The sequence below is a fragment of the Hermetia illucens genome, chromosome 4 (genome assembly GCF_905115235.1).
Source record: "Hermetia illucens chromosome 4, iHerIll2.2.curated.20191125, whole genome shotgun sequence".
Classification (NCBI taxonomy): domain Eukaryota; kingdom Metazoa; phylum Arthropoda; class Insecta; order Diptera; family Stratiomyidae; genus Hermetia; species Hermetia illucens.
In genome coordinates, this window is record NC_051852.1 from 152,594,370 (window position 1) to 152,613,474 (window position 19,105).

The 19,105-nt window shown below is 41.7% G+C and overlaps 1 protein-coding gene across 6 annotated transcripts in view; it reads left to right on the forward strand.

The window, feature by feature from the left end:
* LOC119655358 (E3 ubiquitin-protein ligase COP1-like) overlaps positions 1 to 18,797 on the forward strand; it is a 30,196-nt gene extending 11,399 nt beyond the window's left edge. For 2 of the 6 annotated variants that reach the window (XM_038061216.1, XM_038061214.1), the window contains exons 3-6: positions 17,145 to 17,540; positions 17,599 to 17,978; positions 18,031 to 18,181; positions 18,239 to 18,797. In XM_038061216.1, the coding sequence (XP_037917144.1) occupies positions 17,145 to 17,540; positions 17,599 to 17,978; positions 18,031 to 18,181; positions 18,239 to 18,656 (1,345 nt within the window). In that variant the 3' untranslated portion in view covers positions 18,657 to 18,797. Of the gene's footprint in view, positions 1 to 1,608; positions 9,891 to 15,191; positions 15,579 to 15,643; positions 16,027 to 16,091; positions 16,243 to 16,302; positions 16,969 to 17,144; positions 17,541 to 17,598; positions 17,979 to 18,030; positions 18,182 to 18,238 lie in introns of those variants that run through there. The other 4 variants (XM_038061215.1, XM_038061213.1, XM_038061212.1 and 1 more) reach the window with 2 other exon arrangements.
* The last annotated feature ends 308 nt before the right edge of the window (positions 18,798 to 19,105 follow it).

Sequence of the window (19,105 nt, forward strand, 5' to 3'; positions counted from 1 at the left end):
CCTTTATCGCATTGGCTTGCCGGCCGTGATGCAGTAGGCGAATGCTCCAAGGCCTAATTGGGGCGATCAGACCCGAGTCTGCACGGGGACTCATCTGAAGTGGCTTCGGTCACGAAACCTTACCAGGGGTATACTGGTACCATGGGAACCGGGGTAGCCCCTGGACTCTTATACTTTGGGAGAATTCCTGTCGTATATGAGTACAGCTCGGTTGTTTGCGTTGGCCCCCTAGTGGGAGCTTCATGGGGGCTGTTGGTGATGCTCAAGCGAGAAGAGACCTTCGGGCCTCGGCGTGGTGTTGCGTTTCAACACGGGTGCCATACTCCTTAGTTCGATAGAGATTAAGGTAGGTCTTGCATCCACCAGTATGAATGTTAAGCCATGTACTTGCATAGACTAGTACCGTTGTTTCAATAATTTTTGTTATTTGGTTGGTCTTTCTCTCTTGCAGTGAGAGGCCTTTTTCCCAAAAGAATCGTCCACTCCGTCTCTACGCCTCTTTTTGAGTTTACCGTTCATGAGTTTTGAAGAGGGTCACTTGTGTTGCTGCCAAATAGGAAGCAACTTACTCTCCCTTTTTCGGTTCATCGACCCCTACCCCCTCCCACAAAATCATCAGACGCTGCCTCACCGCTGCCCTAGGAGCAGCGTCATCGAAGCGTCTCGCGATGTTGAATACTCCTTTATATAATTCGCAGAACACGACACGAATACAAATTATATTGAGCGTAAATCCGCTCATACTTTGCCAAAGCTTTGCCAGAGCTGAACATATTTTGTTTAAGGATTGAGGGGTCTTAAGTCGGCATACACTTGATGTCAGACCGTACCAAATGGGAAACAACTTACTCCTTTTTTTGGTCTGCGGACCCCTCGTTTAGGACTTAGCTTAGAAATTATGGGTGCTAAGTCTTAAATGAGGGATTCGTGTACCAAAAAAAGAGGGAGTAAGTTGCTTCCCATTTGGTCCGGATTCTGTGGGCAATCTTATCATAAAGTCCATGAAAATTGATAATGAGTATACTGCACGCGAACAAGGGTACAAGGTGTACCTGTTTTGGGTTAATTTAAAGCATAAAACGCGTCCATTCCGCAAAGATTAGAAAAAGACTTGCATATGCTCGTTGCTGTAAATGGACCATATTTTTAAGGGGATACAGTAGTTGTTGATGAATTAATAAAAAATGTGTCTTGATTAATAAAGCCTGGTCCGTTTTTGGCAGAATGTGTATATTTTCTTCTTTTATTATTGAAAACGTTCACTTGAATAGTTGGAAGTCTTTAGCTTGCATAATTTTTATTAAGAATACACGAACATCATAGGCAATATGTCAAAACTGATTAAGTTTCCAAATAATTTTGGAGACGGAAAAATAGTTGACACTCATCTACACACATTTCTTTTTGGCTTTTAAAGTAGTCTTATGTTTGTAATTTAATTTTTGTGTTTATTGTTTAAGTTCTCCCTTTAAGTTCGTTTAAAATGTAGTCGAACTGAAACACATATTGCCTGTGGTGGATGTATTTCGATGTCTTATTTGGCATTTTCAGTAGAAGTAGAAGACAAATATATTGGAAAGTAGTTAAATGATGGCATTTCTGTTTCAGATTGACTGCATTTTGAACGAATAATCAGGCCGTCTAATATTTACTGCTATACATAATTTACGACCAACTAAAGCCTAAGTAGGGGCACAGAAACAGAAACGCGAAAGAAAGCTTCGTTGCAGCTTTCAACAAACAAAGTGATTGCAATCGAACGATAAAGTCATAATTGTAAAATAATTTCGTATTAAATCACATGTCGATGCAATGACAGCGCGACGACCACGTTCGCTCTCCCCCATGGGAGTTGATTCATCACACCACCATGGCGAGGACAGGAAACGACGACCAGTTGGTCTAAATGGCATTAGTTCGACTGTGGAGGACAAAACTAGCGATTTCCTTTGTCCCATTTGCTTCGACATCATTCGCGATGCACATATTACACGATGCGGGCATACATTTTGCCACGAATGCATTCATAAATCAATTACCACATTTAAGCGCTGTCCAAAATGCAACGTAATGCTTAATCCTGACACAATATTTCCTAACCACCTTCTCGATGAGTTAATATCCAAACATAATTTGAGAATGCAACTGCAGGACGGACTGAATGCTACCACTGCAGCCCCAACTCCAGCAGGAGGGCCGGATGGTTTGAAGAATTTTTTGTCAACCGAATCCCAAAAATTGTCCCTAACCGATGTGAATATTATGCTGGAGATACTGACCCAGAGAAAGCAATTGCTAGAATCGGAGTCCAGTGCAGCACAAAACCAGTTACTCTATGAGTTTTTAACGCATTTGCTTAGACAAAAGGAGGATCAACAGGCTCAAATTATGAAGGAAATTACTTTAGTGAAAAAGGATCTAGAAAGTGTTAGTAGCATTTTGTCAACAGTGAGCGGAAGGAGTAGCCGAGAGGATAATTCGCAGGCGAAAGGTGATATTTCAATTGAAGGTGCTAAACTTGAAAAACAGCCGACGACATCACACAGTGATGGTTTCAATGCCAATGCTGAAGGAGTCGCAGACACTAGTTCCAGAAGTAATTTCCTATCTCGAAAGCGGCGCATGTACTCCCATTTCGACGATTTTGTTTCATCGTACTTTTCGACACGAAGTCAAGAACTGTACTTAGGAACGGATTCCACCCATATTAGTGCAGACGACAAACTAAAAGTTTCCTCCCATGTTCGTCAAGGACTTGATACATTCCGTGATAATCTTGTAAAATTCTCACGCTATAGTAGCCTTCGTCCTTTAGCCACAATGCATTATTCTAGCGATTTACATATTAGTTCAACAATCGTATCCACAATTGTGTTCGATAAGGACAATGAATACTTCGCTATTGGAGGCGTAACGAAACGCATAAAAGTGTATGATTACTTAGCGGTTGTTCGTGATCCGGTGGACATTCATTATCCATGCGTGGAGATGGTGTCGAAAAGTAAGATCTCGTGTATAGCTTGGAACTCGTATCATAAAAATATCCTAGCGTCAAGTGACTATGAAGGCGCGGTAAATATTTGGGACGTCACGACCAGTAAGTTGACGAAGTGTTTTCAAGAGCACGAAAAACGATGTTGGAGTGTGGACTTCAATGAGGTGGACACACGGTTAATTGTGTCGGGATCGGACGATGCAAGAGTGAAATTATGGTCGCTCAAGGACGAACATTCGATCGCAACTTTAGAAGCTAAGGCAAATGTTTGTTGTGTAAAATTCAATCCGAAAATTTCATATCAATTGGCTTTCGGTTCGGCCGATCATGACGTACATTTCTATGATCTGCGGAACATGAGTCGTGCTATTTGTGTATTTAAAGGACATAAAAAGGCTGTTTCCTATGTGAAATTTCTTAATACCCACGAAATAATCTCTGCGAGTACGGATAGCCAACTGAAATTGTGGAACGTGAACTCACCACCGTATTCGTTACGATCATTTACGGGTCATGTGAATGAAAAGAACTTTGTCGGTCTTGCTACGGACGGTGATTATATTGCGTGCGGTAGCGAAGACAACTCAATGTTTATTTATTATAAAGGACTCTCGAAACCGTTATTTAGTAAGAAAATTGAAGTTGGACATCGAGTGTCCGATTTGGAACGATCAAATGATTTGAATGAATTTGTGTCGGCCGTTTGTTGGCGCAAGCAGTGCAATGTAGTTTTAGCGGCAAATAGCCGTGGTCTTATAAATATTTTAGAATTAGTTTAAGTAAATGTTGATGGAAGGGTGTGTTTTGCTTGTTTGTTCTACTCCTTACAATTTCTGTTGTACAGAATTTATTCAGAAGGAACTTTTGCCGTTTTCATTCATATCATATCATTTTTACGGCACATAGTCGACGTAGTGCTTTGTATCTGAGTAAAAGCAAAACATGCCTTTCACGAGTAAGATAAAGTTGGTTTAGGAAGTTCAGTCCCTGGTTTATGTACGCCAATGGCGCATAAAATTAGTATGCAGAATTTGCCAAATCAATCTGAAGAAAATCAAGTCATTTATAATTTAAGATAGATGAAAAAAAGATTAGATACTTCTAAGTAATGTTATACAACGCTATTTGGTTTTAAGTAGAGCCTTCATCAATACAAAGTCTTTTAGTTTTTTTTTTCTAATTTGATATCAATTGTACATCATTCTTCATTTAATATTATTTTCATATAAAAAATGATAGCAGGAATAAACAAAGTATTTAAATTCATTTAAATGTTTTGGTTTAATTTTTCGTTTACCCTCGTTCGTCGCTCACTTGTTAGCAAATCATCTAAATGTACACTAGTTATACAAGTCTGAAACATAGTTATATATACGAACAATGTTGCTTTGTTTAGATAATTAGGATATGCAAATTTTTTAATAATTATAGTTATTGGTCTTAATTTCTAGGATGCATTGTTGAAATACAAAACTGCCAATATCAAAATTGAACGAAATTAAAGCTCAAAATATCCTTAGGATTTTAAAAAGAAAACGAACTAATTAACTAACCTATGAAGTGTTTTGCAACGGTGTTAGCTGTTAGTAAAGACTTCCAATCATCGTTATTAAGCATTGAGCTACAATGCTGCGTTTTTTGGAGCTCTCATGTTGGTTATTCATATGCATAGATTCAGATGATTGCTCTCTGAATAGGATTAATACTAAACGTGGCTAATTCAGAGCATATAGAATTTATTCCGAATACACACTGTACACAATCGTCTGCTTGAGCAGTTTAACGCTAAACCATTTCTTGCGTTAAATAGCTATCATACAAGCGCCGCCAGAAATTACACGTCGAACTCATGATATTCTCGTTCCACCCATTTAGCAGCATAACAGCACTTCGCTCCTTGCGTTGCAAAAATTAATTGCTGGCTATTCATGAAACCTTTTATCTAAATCCAAAAATAAAACACTTGCATTTGCATCAGACTATGTGGACTTTACTGTTTTTGTTTCTGGGCCAATATGAGTATTTTCTCATTCTCTGGATCTGCTACTGTTGCTGCCTTACTGTTAAAGCAGTTCTTTGACCTGCGTTGAAGTCCACAGAAGGAGGTTCAACTCCCAGCACATTGTCTGTAATTTTATGGTGGAGAAAAATCATTGCGCATCTTCGACCATCGATGGAAATTGCGGGAGATAAATTCCGCACATAAGGTCTGGTTTTAGTGCCATGTATGTGATCCAGTGCATTGGTGTGCGCCTACGTGGATGCGAGTACATGGCTGCAAGCATGTGGAATTGTACAGCTGCTTATCACTTGTCACATGAGATGAAGAAACACAAGAAAACCATCTAAGTACCATCGACACAGCAATACATTAACCACATGGCCCACGGGCCAGTTAGTTACCTCATCTCCACCCCAAAGACTATTTTGGGACAGGGTAGGTGAATGTATTTACGCACAGAGTGTTGGAATCCCGCAACGGTACGCCGTCGGACTACCAACTAAACACCTGCTAATTTTCAGACAGCTAGCCTGGAACCGTTTGTCACATTACTTCGGGCAAGTCCGCGAACTCTCCCGCCTTGCGGAGCCTTCAAATCAAGGGATTTTTCTTCATTGAGAAGAAAGGGAACTGTTAGTACAAGGAATCCCTTACCATCCAGCTCCTCCACCAGTCGAGCCCTATCTTCTTTGTAACGAAAAAAACTCGAACGTAATCCACAACACACTCCTCAGCATCTCCTTGAAAATATTGTCTGGAGACATATCCCCTATATTTAAATAGAGTTTCTGACGAATCCCATCCCACCTTCTACAAGAAAAAAAAGTGTGATGGTCGTCGTCCACAACCCTATTGCAAAACACACAATCAGGAGATCGTGCCTTGCCAATCTTGTGCAGGTAATACTCAAAACCTTCATGCCCACTTAAAAGCTGGGTAAAGAAATAGCCTCACCGTGTTTCCGATCTAGTCAAGCACCTAAGTGGCTGATGAACTGCGCAGTCTATTTGCCTGTAGTTTCATTTTGCCAAGAGAGTTGCCACTCATCTAGTGTACGTTGACGTTCGTCACGAGCAACCACCTTACTTGCGCTTGAATATCCCTTTCCCGTTCTTAGCAAGAAGGGCAACAGGAATCACTCCCGCGATCACCATTACGGCCGGTTCAGAGACAGTGCGGTACTGCAAAGCTCATCTTTGAGCCAAGGGTCAGGCAAAGATACTTAACCATTGGCTTTCACTCGATTATCGACTCGTCGATCGATATGGGAAGCAGAGTCGGGATTCTCTTTTTAGTCAGGATGACCACTTCGGTTCAAACCATGGGCAGTAATCCATCCGCTTACTCGTTGCATCAATATATACCAAGTCTGTTTTGCGCCTGTTCGACAGTACATTTAGCAACAAGCGCCGCGACGTAATCTCCATAATAATCCAAGCGCGATTCTTCTGGCATGTCAAGTTTAGTCTGCTTAAACAACAAAAGTATTATTTAGTGTGCCTAGAATGTTTTTCGATCTTATGGAAATAAAGGTATTTCTGACGTCAAACGCTGCGAGGAGCAGCATCCGTCGAGCTCGACGGCTGTGTGGCTCCACGCGATGAACAGCATCCACGACATTGCAGCCAGAACTCTGGATCTCTTTGCTCTAAAGCCGAACTGCCGTGGGAATAAATTTCCGGCGGCACGTAGTGGTCATAATGAAAACAGCAGCTCAATGTCGCCTTTCCCTTTGCTGAGCAGCGCAATCCTCGCCATACCCTCTTTCAGGCAAGCGTCGAATGCGCCGAGAAGTAGCTCTGGCCGATGTTGGAGAAAAAGTTTTTATTCCTGTGCTGGGATACCGTCGGACGCTGGCGTTTTCTTGTTTTTAACAGAGAGGACTACCTCTTCTATCCTGTAGAAGGTCATCATCTTGTACGGGGTGCGCATGGAATAATGCCCATACAATGTGGTCCATCTGCATGGGTTTAAGTGAACAGGGTTTTCCCAGAGCCCCAACTTTTTTGAATTACCAGTTTGTAGCCGAGTCCCCACGGCTTCCTATTTTCCTTGTTCCGCTCGAAGTATTCCACCCGATGTCTCCTCCGAAGTGTCTTTCCTTTCTGCACGTGTACAGCTATGTTGCCAACTCTATAGTTGATATGTCAATTCCTTCGTTTGATTGCCTCCAGGGATCGATCATCCACCTCGATCGTGCGGAATCTGCCTTTCTCCTCCACCCTACTTCTGAATACTCTCCATAATCGCGTATGGATATCCTCATTCTGAGCGATTAGGAGGCCCATGAGATCTTCTGTCTCTACTGTTGCGGCTTTTTTTAGTTTCTGGGTTGCGGTTGGATAGTCCTTCTGGTTATACAATGTTGTTAGGAGGTCAGTTGTTGATAATAGAAAGGCCAAGGGAGTTTTGGATGGTCCCTACCGCCTCAAATATTTTAATATCTGGAAATGGAGATACCTCAACACTTAACATAAAATTGAGAGCGTTTCGCACGAATATTGTTTCTAGTCAGACATATTGTTTGGAGTAATGCTAATCGGAAGGGGAAGTGGTATCCACTACCACCACGCATGAAAAAGCAAAAGCTACATTGGAATCCACTGGCCACAAAGAGCGCACAATACTAGGGGAGAAATATGGGCTCCTCATGAAATCTTGTAGGAAGCTGAAGCCCATGTCTGGAAATCGAAAACGATGGTGCTTAAGTGATTGATTCTCTGTGCCCTACTTGGTAGACGAAGGCAACTATGTCTGTACATGCGCTGTAAGATCTGGTTGACTTCGCATACTTGGAAGTGGCAAGCGCGGTGAACACATATCTTTTATGGCAGTTACGAGTGGGATCGAAAGTGATGTACTTGAGCTCCGATATAACAGATCTCAATAAATATAATGTAGCGTACGCTGTGAAGTTACTTCAGTACCGTATACCGCATCATGGCAGAGGTGGTCACAAATCTTTCGGTAGTCGGATTAGGGGTGAATCCCCATCTAGCTTAGGAAGAAGCAGGAGCGATGAAGTTTTACCTCTCGTAGATAATATCTAAAATAATACTAGAGCATAAACTCTACACATGCAATGATTTCCATGATTTTGTGTTAAGTTTAAGGTGGCTCATCATACATGCACTTTCCTACGTTCAATTAAGGGATTTTGACAAGAACATGAGCATTCTCGGAGTACCGTACCAACGAAATAGTGATTCGATCCTGTATTGGTTCGCTTATATATTCTGGCATTCATCAAGCTGAGAAGTGGCAGCGTTCGATTGGTCACACTGTGGTCAATTTGGTTGACTGTTGAAACCTCCGAGTATGATTTTGATGTCATACCTGGGTTAGCCCTCGGAAGGTTTATTCCACTGCCTCGTAGGAGGTATCCTTCTCGGTTTCTGTAGTCCTCTGTAGGTGTGTGCATTTTTATGAGGCTGATGTTTCGTTATTTGCATCGCAGGTGCAGAGTGCAAAGTCGTTTTCTTATGACACTTATTTTTACAGCAAATAATAACGGGGTTGACTAGGCAACTTCCGATCCGGGAAATCGGCCCGTGTTCAGCTCATTAGCTCCTACTTTATCCAGGATGCGCAGGTTCCATAAGACAAGGTGTAAATTGTCTGTCCACTTTCTTTTTCGGGTCCGTCGTTGCGTGTCCAGTACAATCCAACTATATACCCTCCTCCAAACAAGCGATCCATTTGGTACAGTTTTTCTCGGTTTTAGTCGCAGAAAACTCGCTACTATCCTCCGTTTGCAGCTTTTCGTTATGATAGAAATCCCAGGTATCACCACATGGAGATCGAGACAACCGTTTCCCAGGTTTTGTGCTTCATTGTCCTTAATACAAATCACACTTTTCCGAAATATTCGGGAATGGATTCATTGTTCAAGACATTGTACGTCCTGGCCAGCAAATGAGTTAATTGTAGCCTTTATCCATGCAAAAAGCTCTCACAATTAATCATGAAAATTGTTTTTATTGGCGTCCCAGAAGCCAGGACCTTCTTCCGTCAAAGTAAAATAATTTTTCGGCTGTTTCTATGAATAGGCTCCAGGCAGTGGCAGTAAACAAATTGCGAGAAGTCTCGGTATTCTCAACTTTCAGTATTATTTTAAGCTCCCCGTGGATTTTCCGCTGTAACGTATTTTGAATACCTTACGTATCAAGATAGTTGATTGTGTGATGTTATGCAGTAGTGTCAATGTGTAGGATATTTGAAGGACTTTTCAAACCTTGAGCGTTGTGAGTAGTTAATAACCAAAGGAGCCTTTGATTGTCTATTACAGAAAGCAGTCCAGATTTGATTTCCTTATTATTAAAATAACAAAGTCACTGCAACAGTATCTTTTACTCTCACAGACTAGAATATGCAAATGAATCTCAGATGCATTCTTAAAATGATTTTTATTGCATTTATATAATAATAACAAAAGTTAACAAGTTAAAAGAAAAAAATGTATTTGAAGTTGAATTATATATAAAGTAAAGTGGAAAGAAAAAAGCATATATCGTGTCCCTTTTATATTTTTCGAAAACTTTATTTAATATGTATATGTAGTAGTTCTTATGAAATTCAAAATGATACACAGTAGCTAAACAAAACGTAGTATATGAAAATAAATATTAAAGAATAAAAATTATATAAAATCTAGGTAAGAACACGTCCACCGAGAATAACACATTTAAAATTAATGCAAATCAGTTAGAACGCGCTAAAAATCTGCAATTATCTGTTTGAAATGAATGTAAACTGATGAAATTAAAGGTTATCGATAAAGACAAGCAATATTAATAGGCATTAGACGCAGTTGGTTGTTTCTTTGAAATTATGGATCCAATGCACAATTAACTGAATGTATAGCGAGAGAATAAATACGTATATGATCATGGAGTTAAAATCTTTTGTGATAATTTCTTTTTAAAAAGCTTTGGCGTCAATATTTGGACAATTTTCGATTAATTACATTGGTCAACAAAAACAAATGGAAAAAATTGGACAGACACTCTGATGAGCGATCTTCACTAATTTCGCTGAAATAGGGTATGACCGCCGTTTTTAAGATTTTGTTTGCAAAACAAAACCTTATTAAAATCGCTTCAATGTCTGTCTGTCTGTTTTTTTTTTTTTGGCTGGCTCCTGCCATACGGTTATGTGAGACTTTTACTCACTGAAACCACCTCCTTCTCCTTCACTTACCCCGCGGGACTGCCATTTCGGTATTACTTCGCGGAGCAGGATCAGTTATGAACTGCGGCTTCTGTCGTTATTTGTAACTTTCCTCCGAAGCTCCTCGCTCCTCAGCAGATTGTGGATCGCCTTCATTAATTTTTCCACCGCCTTCCAAGATGTTTCAGAGGCTAGCATATGGTCCACGATATTTGCGGGTGTCAGCCGTACCCCGGCGTCAATTTCCGCCTCTGCTCTGTGTGCCGCGAACCGCGGGCAGTTAAAAACAACATGCTCCGCATCCTCCGGAATCATCATGCATGTTGGGCAATACGGGGAGTCGTCACGCGACACGCGATAAAGGTATGCATGGGTACCCTCCGTGTCCGCTCAAGAATTGAGTTAGGTGGTAACTAACCTCATCGTCGCTTCGTTTGATCCATTAAGAGACAACTGGAATAATCCAGCGTTCTTTAGGTGAATCATCCCATCTTTTTTGCCATTCCAAAATGAATTCACTTCGTGCCAATTGCCGACGATAGGCATAGGACTCGCCGATTGCATATGATGGGTAATAGAGGCGTCGATCCTCGGTCGCCAAGATGTTGATGGGGATCATGCCTCCTATTACACAAGCTGCTTCGTCTGAAGTTATACGGTGAACGCGTGCCGTTCGCAATGCAATCAATCAGTATGGAGCTGCGATTTTTCTTCTATTTGCTTCCAACTTCAAAGACGGTGCCCAAACTGAAGCTGCATAGAGCAAGATGGAGCTGACAACACTCGAGATCAGGAGCCGACGGCTTTGCTTAGGACCATCTATATTTGATAACATTCTTGCCAACAATATAGCCACTCCGGACGCTTTGGTTGCTAAATTTTCAAAATGGGAATTGAATTTCAGTCTTTGGCCCACCATGACTCCTAGGTGTTCAAGCGGTGGCTGCGGCTGTATGATGTGTTCACCAATCCTGATCTTTATCGACGTCTGCTTCCTTCGCTTGGTAATCAAAACTATCTGGGTTTTATGTTCTGCGAGTGTCAGACCAGCTTCCTCTAGCCGAGGCATGATTTTAAAAATTGCCTCGTTTGTGACTTCCTCGATATTATCAATATCTTGTGCCATGATAGTCACTCCGATATTGTCTGCGAAGCCAATGATTGTCACTCCTTAGGGTAGTGGCAACTTTAAAATTTCGTGATACATTATTATCCACAAAGAAGACCGAGGACTGATGCTTGTGGAACCCCGCAGGTTGTTGTATACATCTTAGGTCCATCGTCCGCAATTATTTCTTCACGTGAAGAGTAACTACCGCGCAAGATTTATTGTCCTCCATTGCTTTTTCCGCAATTTCCGTCACCGTGCTGATGGCATTGACAGTAGATCTTGCCTTTCGGAATCCGAACTGCCTGTCTGAGAGACCACCCTCCTTTTCTGTGATTGGTACAAGCCTATTGAAGATGACCCGTTCGAAAAATTTACCGATGCCGTTTAGTAGGCATATAGGTCTATAAGACGAAGGATCACCCAAAGGTTTATTTGGCTTCGGGATTAGCACAAGCTTCTGTTTCCTCCAATCTTCCGGGAAAATTCCATCTATGAGGCACGTCGTAAATGTTTCAGCGAACCACTTTGGAACTGTTTCGAAGGCTACTGTCAGTGCTTTATTCAGAATGCCATTTAAACCTGGGGCTTTATTTTCGGCAATCTTCTTCGCGGCTTCCAAGACTTTTTCAGTGGGTACTTCGAGAATTTCACCGAGATCTATCTGGACAGTGGGTGGGTTCGGTTCACCTGAAACTTGTGGGAAGAGAGTGCAGCAAATTAGGGTTGGTGATCGGCGGTGAGCGCTTAGCCTTGATTGATGCTATAACTGCCTTGTATGCTCTTCCCCATGGGTCGAAGTCCCCTTCCTTGTATAACCTCTTGAAGTGTTAGTTTTACTTCTAGAGATGGCTGCTTACAATTCTTTCCTCGTCTTCTTATATCGGTTGTGCAACTCTTCAGATTCAGGCCGGTTTCTGCTACGTTGGCTGTGTCTTCTGGCTTTAAGGCAAACTTTAAGAAGTTCTTCGATTTCGGCATTCCACCAGAAGTTGGGCATTCGTTTCTTGAGTACCGCGCGGCGGGGCATGGAACTGTCATACGCTTTTTGTATCTTTTAAAGAACCTACGCCACCTTTTCTCGTGCATTTCCCACCGCCATAGCTTCCTGCAGAAGGATTTCTTCCAACATTTCTTTATCAAGTTTTTCGGATGTCCAATCGAGATACTGCAGTTTTTTTGATTCGCTTTGCTCCTGTTGTACGTTCCATCTAGAAGATGATAGCTTGATGGTCACTGTGCGTGTATTCCTCGCTCACTTACCATTTGAGATCCTTAGATAATGTATTGCTAACAAATGGAAGATCTATCACCGATGCCATATCCCGTCTCCGAAAAATATTGACCTCACCAGTATTTGCCAGAACGGCATTCACACGTGAAAATACTTCGAGCAATATGCGGCCTCTAGCATTTGTTTCGCGACTACCCCAATCTTCGGCCCAAGCGTTAAAATCGCCAGCTATTGTTGCGGCTTACTCCGGAAGCTAATATTTCTACCATTAGTACGAATTCATCTAGCGTGAGGCTCGGCGCAGCGTGGCAACTGAATATGTGAATACCGCCTACATTCGCTCGTGTGAATCCGTCTTCTGGCCTATTGCTCGTATTTTCGGTCGCTCGGTTTCCGCAAGTTCAGACTGCCGCTTTGCCGCTTCTGTGTGATACAAAGACACCACTGTGGAAGTCTTTGTAATATTCGCATATAATGGCAACGTCAATTTCATGTTCCAGCACGCTTTGAGAGAGCAGTTCATGAGCTGCCTGGCAATGGTTTAAATTTAGCTGTAGGAACTTTATTTACGAAAAGTTGAAATCGCCTTCCTAAACGCCGGACATCTGTAACTATTTCTCTGCATAGCAGGCATTCAGGATTCGCATTACACTCTTTGCCAATATGCCCTTCTTCTCCGCATCTTCAGCACAACTTAGATCTATAGTACTTGTTTGAACAGTTTCTCGAAATGTGTCCAAATTCCAGGCATTTGAAACACCTCTTTGGCGATCTCTGTTCTCGCAGTCGACAGCTGACCCAGCCGACACGTATTTTGCCAATAGTAATAGCCGTTTTTTGCTGCTTCGAATGGTAAACCTATCTGAGTACCACCATATGCATTACAAAGCCTTATCACATTGGGCTCAAAGATCGAATCTAGCCCTAGTTGAGTCTTAAAGGCCTCGCCGAACTCCGCTTTTGTGGTGATCTCATTTAGGTTCTTGCATTCAAGCAGCATTGAGTCCTGGTTCACCTTTACCTCCGCTAATTTGCCCAGTGACGACTCGATCTTCTTATGTAGGTAGTGGGACTTACTCTCCCCTGGCCTAAGCTCAAGGAGCAAATCGCCTTTCTGCATGCGTCTATACGGTTCACGTGTTCACCCAGGTCCAAAAGGGAAATGCCTGTTTTTTTACTTTCCCCAAGATTTCCGGTTGTTGATTTTATAATCATCGCATTGGACCGCGACCTCTTTTGTGGCCTACCTTTTCTCCATCGTTAACGTTTTTAAACAGTTCCTCTTTAGGACATTCAAAAAATAACCAGGCGCAGTCCGGTTGTTCTCCCGTCGTCACGCAGCTAAGGCACGGCTTCTAGCACAAGGCTATGCGCTGACTATGTTTGCTTGACTTTTGTACAACCACCTAACTTGCACTAGCTATGTAAAGGACATATACATATTTTAAATTGCTGTTTTATTAATTTATTTTTTTGCTTCATAGTGCCAAACTGTTTTGTCTGAAGGTGATTTCCCCGAAGGCAAGTGATCACCCGTGGATACGACGTTGGCATCAGCAAGTGGTCCCGATTGGAGTCCAAGGTTAGGATTGCTGACAGAATGGTCCTGGATCTGAACTTAGACTCAGGTTCTCTTTCGATGAGCTCACGATGGAAATTTAACTTTAATTTTTGTTTTTTGCTATTGCTTTTTTCATGATTGGCTGTCGTGACCTTTGTTTCGGTTTCTGCATGGCCACTTTTGCCAAGACAAAGCTAGCTGAAACTAGGGTTCACCTGGTACCCAGAGTTAACCGTTCGCAGCTGCATCTCAACCTCTGCGACAATTCAGACCTCGGAACTGTAGTCACACGTTGGCTTAGGGTTTTAATGACTACTTAGCTTCAGGATTCTCTTGTGGTCCTATGGGAATTTCCCTGCTAAGCTCTCCCACACAGCTTGTGCTACAAGGTAGGTAATGGTCAAAGGAGATTATAAGGAGTAAGTTTGGTTTCCAATCACATCTAGACTAACATGTGATTGCATACCAAACTCGTCTTGTCCAACCCAACTATAATAAATATACTGCAAACTATGTCCTGTAGAACAACAGGAGGATATGGTGAAGTTTTATAGCCATTATGACTGGCCGCAAATTTCAAGAATATACTGTAATTCTATGTCCTGACTCTGTTCGGTTTTCGATGGCTTCATAAATGACAATGAATTTTTCGCCATTTTACCTGGATGAAGTGGCGTTCCACAACTGGCGTTCTTTGTGATCAACATATCAACGAACGTCTCAAATCTAAAATTTACCACAATGTCGACCATGTCGCTCTCTATGGTTCTGAGTGTTGGCCGACTATAAAAGACAATGAACGGCGTCTTGCGGTAACGGAGACGAAGATGCTGCTGTGTTGGGAAAATGGCTGAAAAATGGAGGAATCTTTTGAAAAACTTTAACAAATTTGGTCTTTTGCGTTTTATTATTTTTCTGGTTCTATTCTAAATCCTATGATGTCTTTAACTTCCTGCTCAAATGTCTATTTTCTATTATTTTTTTGACTCTGCAGCAGTTGATTTCGACCCGCTTACCCTTGTATTTTATTTAAAACCAGATTGGCTTCATTCACCCGAGGTTCGCAAACTTAAGTCAACTAATAAATATTTTTCCCAATAATTCTTTTGATACCCTCTTTAGCTCTGGACCGCCTAAACCCAATCAGTGCCGAGTTTATTGGGGGCTAAATAAAGAATATGAAGCCTACGCCGTTGTTGGAATCGGGGACCCAAAAACTGTCAGCAAACTTGAATGCATTAACGCTGAAAAGGAAGTGATTCGTGCTGCAGCAGCTGTGGGAGTGAACACCCTTGTTGCACAAAATGTTCTCGACATTGAAGTGGAATCATTGGGTGGTGCTGAATGCACAGCCGTTGGAGCTCTTCTCGGAACATTCAAATATCAGGACTTGAAAGCAAAGGACAAGCGATCACCAAAGCCAAAAATTCAGTTAAGAAGTGATTCGGACGATGCCGACGGTTGGAAACGTGGAAAAATTTTAGCAAACGCTCAAAATTATACAAGAGTGTAAATATCAAAGCTTTGTATTCAATTTTAATTAGATGCCAATAAAATTTCTGGAATATTTCTAGTTTAATGGAAACACCAGCCAATCTCATGACCCCAACTATTTTCGCTGAAAAAGTTAAAAATCATTTCCAAAAATGTAATATAGATGTGAAGATAGAGGCGCATGATGCAGATTGGGCACGGGAACTGGGAATGAATGCATTTTTGTCTGTGGCAAGCGGGAGTGACCAACCGCCAGTTTTCCTGGAAATGACCTATTCCAAAGGCAAATCTGATGATCCCTTCATTTGTTTAGTAGGGAAGGGCGTGACTTTCGATTCCGGCGGTATCAGTATTAAGCCCGCGGCAGGAATGGCTGACATGCGAGCTGATATGGGTGGAGCAGCTAACCTCGTTGGAGCCTTGGCAGCTATATCTCAACTGAAACTCCCTGTGAATGTCAAAGGTAGAACTTTTTGGTTTAAACGAATTTCTAATTTAGTTATGCTGAAGGCAATACACTCATTTTAGCCCTTATTCCTTTAACCGAAAATTTGATCAACGGTCACGCTACTAAGCCTGGTGATGTTGTAAGAGCAATGAATGGTAAAACTATTTGCGTTGATAACACAGACGCTGAAGGACGATTGATTCTAGCTGACGCTTTGTGTTACGCCGAACGGTAAAGAATCCATGATGATTGATGCAATTCCGAACGAACAATCCTTTTTATTTTTTACAGATTTAAACCGAAATTCATTCTGGATATTGCCACCTTAACTGGGGCCATAATCGTGGCTTTGGGCAATTGTGTAGCGGCTGCTTATTGCACGGATGAATCTCTTTGGAAAAACTTGGAGGCCGCCGGAGCAGATACCGGAGATCGAATGTGGCGTATGCCACTTTTCAGCAACTACAATAAAATGGTGACCGACTACGAATCCTATGATTTGCAAAACACCGGAAAGAAGGGGGCCGGATCATGTACAGCGGCTGCATTTTTGAGGGAATTCGTTCCAGAAAATACTCCCTGGATTCATATTGATATGGCCGGTATGATGACCGCCTGTGACGATCAACTCTATACAAATGGGAAAATGATGCCTGGACGTCCAATGCGTACATTAGTGGAATTGGTACAAAGATATGCCCAAAACAAACAATGAAAATCCTGGGGCACATTGTTATTAGTAAATGGTATATTTTCAAACCACCTTACTAAATTGTAGAAATAAATATTTTGTAAATGATTATTTGTTTGGTATTTTAAGGAACGCGAGTTGCTCGTGCCTATTAGGGTTGCATTTGGGAAAGCAAAATAAAGAAACCTGAACAATTTTATATTTTGGTCGAGGTTGCCCGTCCTTAAACCTGTTTATAACAATGTAATAAAGTTGTCTGGTCGATATTTGTTGGTTTTAGTTGTTAGGCAAAGTAAATCCCTTTCTAAAAGTTCGCATTCTCCGTTCTTCTCTCTATATTTTCTCCGTCAGAAGCTACACGTAGGGATTACCCTCACTATTTCTTCAAATCAAATCAGCCTATTTACTACCGTTTCACATTATTTCTTCATTTTCTCCCTAGTTCGGGGCCACCCAAAAGCAACAAAACTCTCGTTTATTGGGGTCTCAGCGATAAACACGAAGCCGTAACTGTAGTGGGCGTTTCAAACCCCCGCAAGGTCAGCAAGCTTGAATGTATAAATGCTGAAAATGAGGTAATTCGGACGGCAGCCGCGGTCGGAGCTAGAAGATTGATTTCAGAAAATGTTTTCAATATCGAAATGGAATCCTTTGATAATGCAGAATGTGCAGCAGTTGGAGCTCTTCTCGCCACATATAAATATCAAGAGTTGAAACAAAAGGCGAAGCAATCACCGACACCAAAAATATGCTTGTCTGAAGGCGCCAATAATCCTGGGGACATTGACGGTTGGAAACGTGGGAAAATTTTAGCTAAAGCCCAAAATTTCGCAAGAGGGCAAGTATTTGTTATGTTTTTCTTTGCAAATGGATATAGTCTCATAACAGATTTTCAGGTTGATGGAAGCACCTGCCAATCTTATGACGCCAACTATTTTTGCCGAAACCACAAAGGCGAGGCTGACGAAATGCGGTGACGTGGACGTTGTTATACACGATGCAAATTGGGCTCGCGAACTTGGAATGAATTCATTTTTATCGGTGGCGAGTGGCAGCGATGAACCTCCAGTCTTTTTAGAGATTACATATTCCAAAAGCGATCCTGGTGATCCATATATTTGCCTGGTGGGAAAAGGCGTAACATTCGACTGTGGGGGCATCAGCATCAAGCCTGCAGCAACGATGGCTGATATGCGGGCTGACATGGGTGGAGCTGCTAATGTGGTGGGAACAATAGCTGCCGTGTCTCATCTCAATTTGCCAGTTAATATTAAAGGTAAAGTGTTAACTCTGTATTTCGTTATCAAATAATCGTTGTATCTATAAAGGACTCATCCCATTAACCGAAAACCTTATAAATGGACATGCCACCAAACCCGGAGATGTCGTGAAAGCCATGAACGGAAAAACTATTTGCGTTGACAATACAGACGCCGAAGGGCGTTTGATTTTAGCTGACGCTCTTTGCTACGCCGGAAAGTAATCTACTTGCTTTCATGAATAGATTCGTTAACAAATAGTATTTCGTCATTCCAGATTTAAACCTAAATTCATCTTAGACATTGCAACGCTCACCGGTGCTGTCACAGTCGCTTTAGGAAACTGTGCAGCCGCCGCGTACTGTAATGATGACGCGTTATGGCAAAAATTAGAAATTGCAGGAGCAAATACTGGAGATCGTATGTGGCGTATGCCACTTTTCAGTCACTATTCCAGACAAATGACAAATTATGAGTCCTACGATTTACATAACGCTGGAAAGAAAGGAGGCGGATCCTGTACAGCTGCTGCATTTTTAAGGGAATTCGTACCAAAAGATACTCCTTGGATACATATTGATATGGCTGGCATAAAGGGTCCTTCAGATGATCAAATCTATACGTTAGGCAGATCAATGACTGGACGCCCGATGAGGACTTTGGTTGAGTTTATATATAAATGTTCCAAAATGTAGCAAGAATAGTTTATATTTTGCTAGTTCTTTTTATTCGAAATAGTCGAACCGAAATTATTCTAAATGTACATATCATACATAATGCATGAACCTTTTAAACTTGGAAATTGTAACATACAAAACAAAATTGCTCAACCAAGATAGACGAAATTTTAACTGCAAAACATTGCCAACTACTTTCAAATTTGGTTGCTGATGATCACGCGGGGCACTTATTTAGGAAGATGAATGTTGCAGCTAGCCTTTGCCAATCCCCTCACCCCCACCAAGATTCAAAATGCAAGAAAAACTTCAACAGGTCTTAGAGATGGAAGCGCATTTGCCGATAAAGTTCAAGAAAGGTAGTAGTGTTCATTTTTCAGGTTTGCTCATCAGAGACAAGTTACGTTGAGGCTCCGTCTCGAATGTATCCATGACTGTAAGCTCCGATGATGGCTCAATCTACCCTC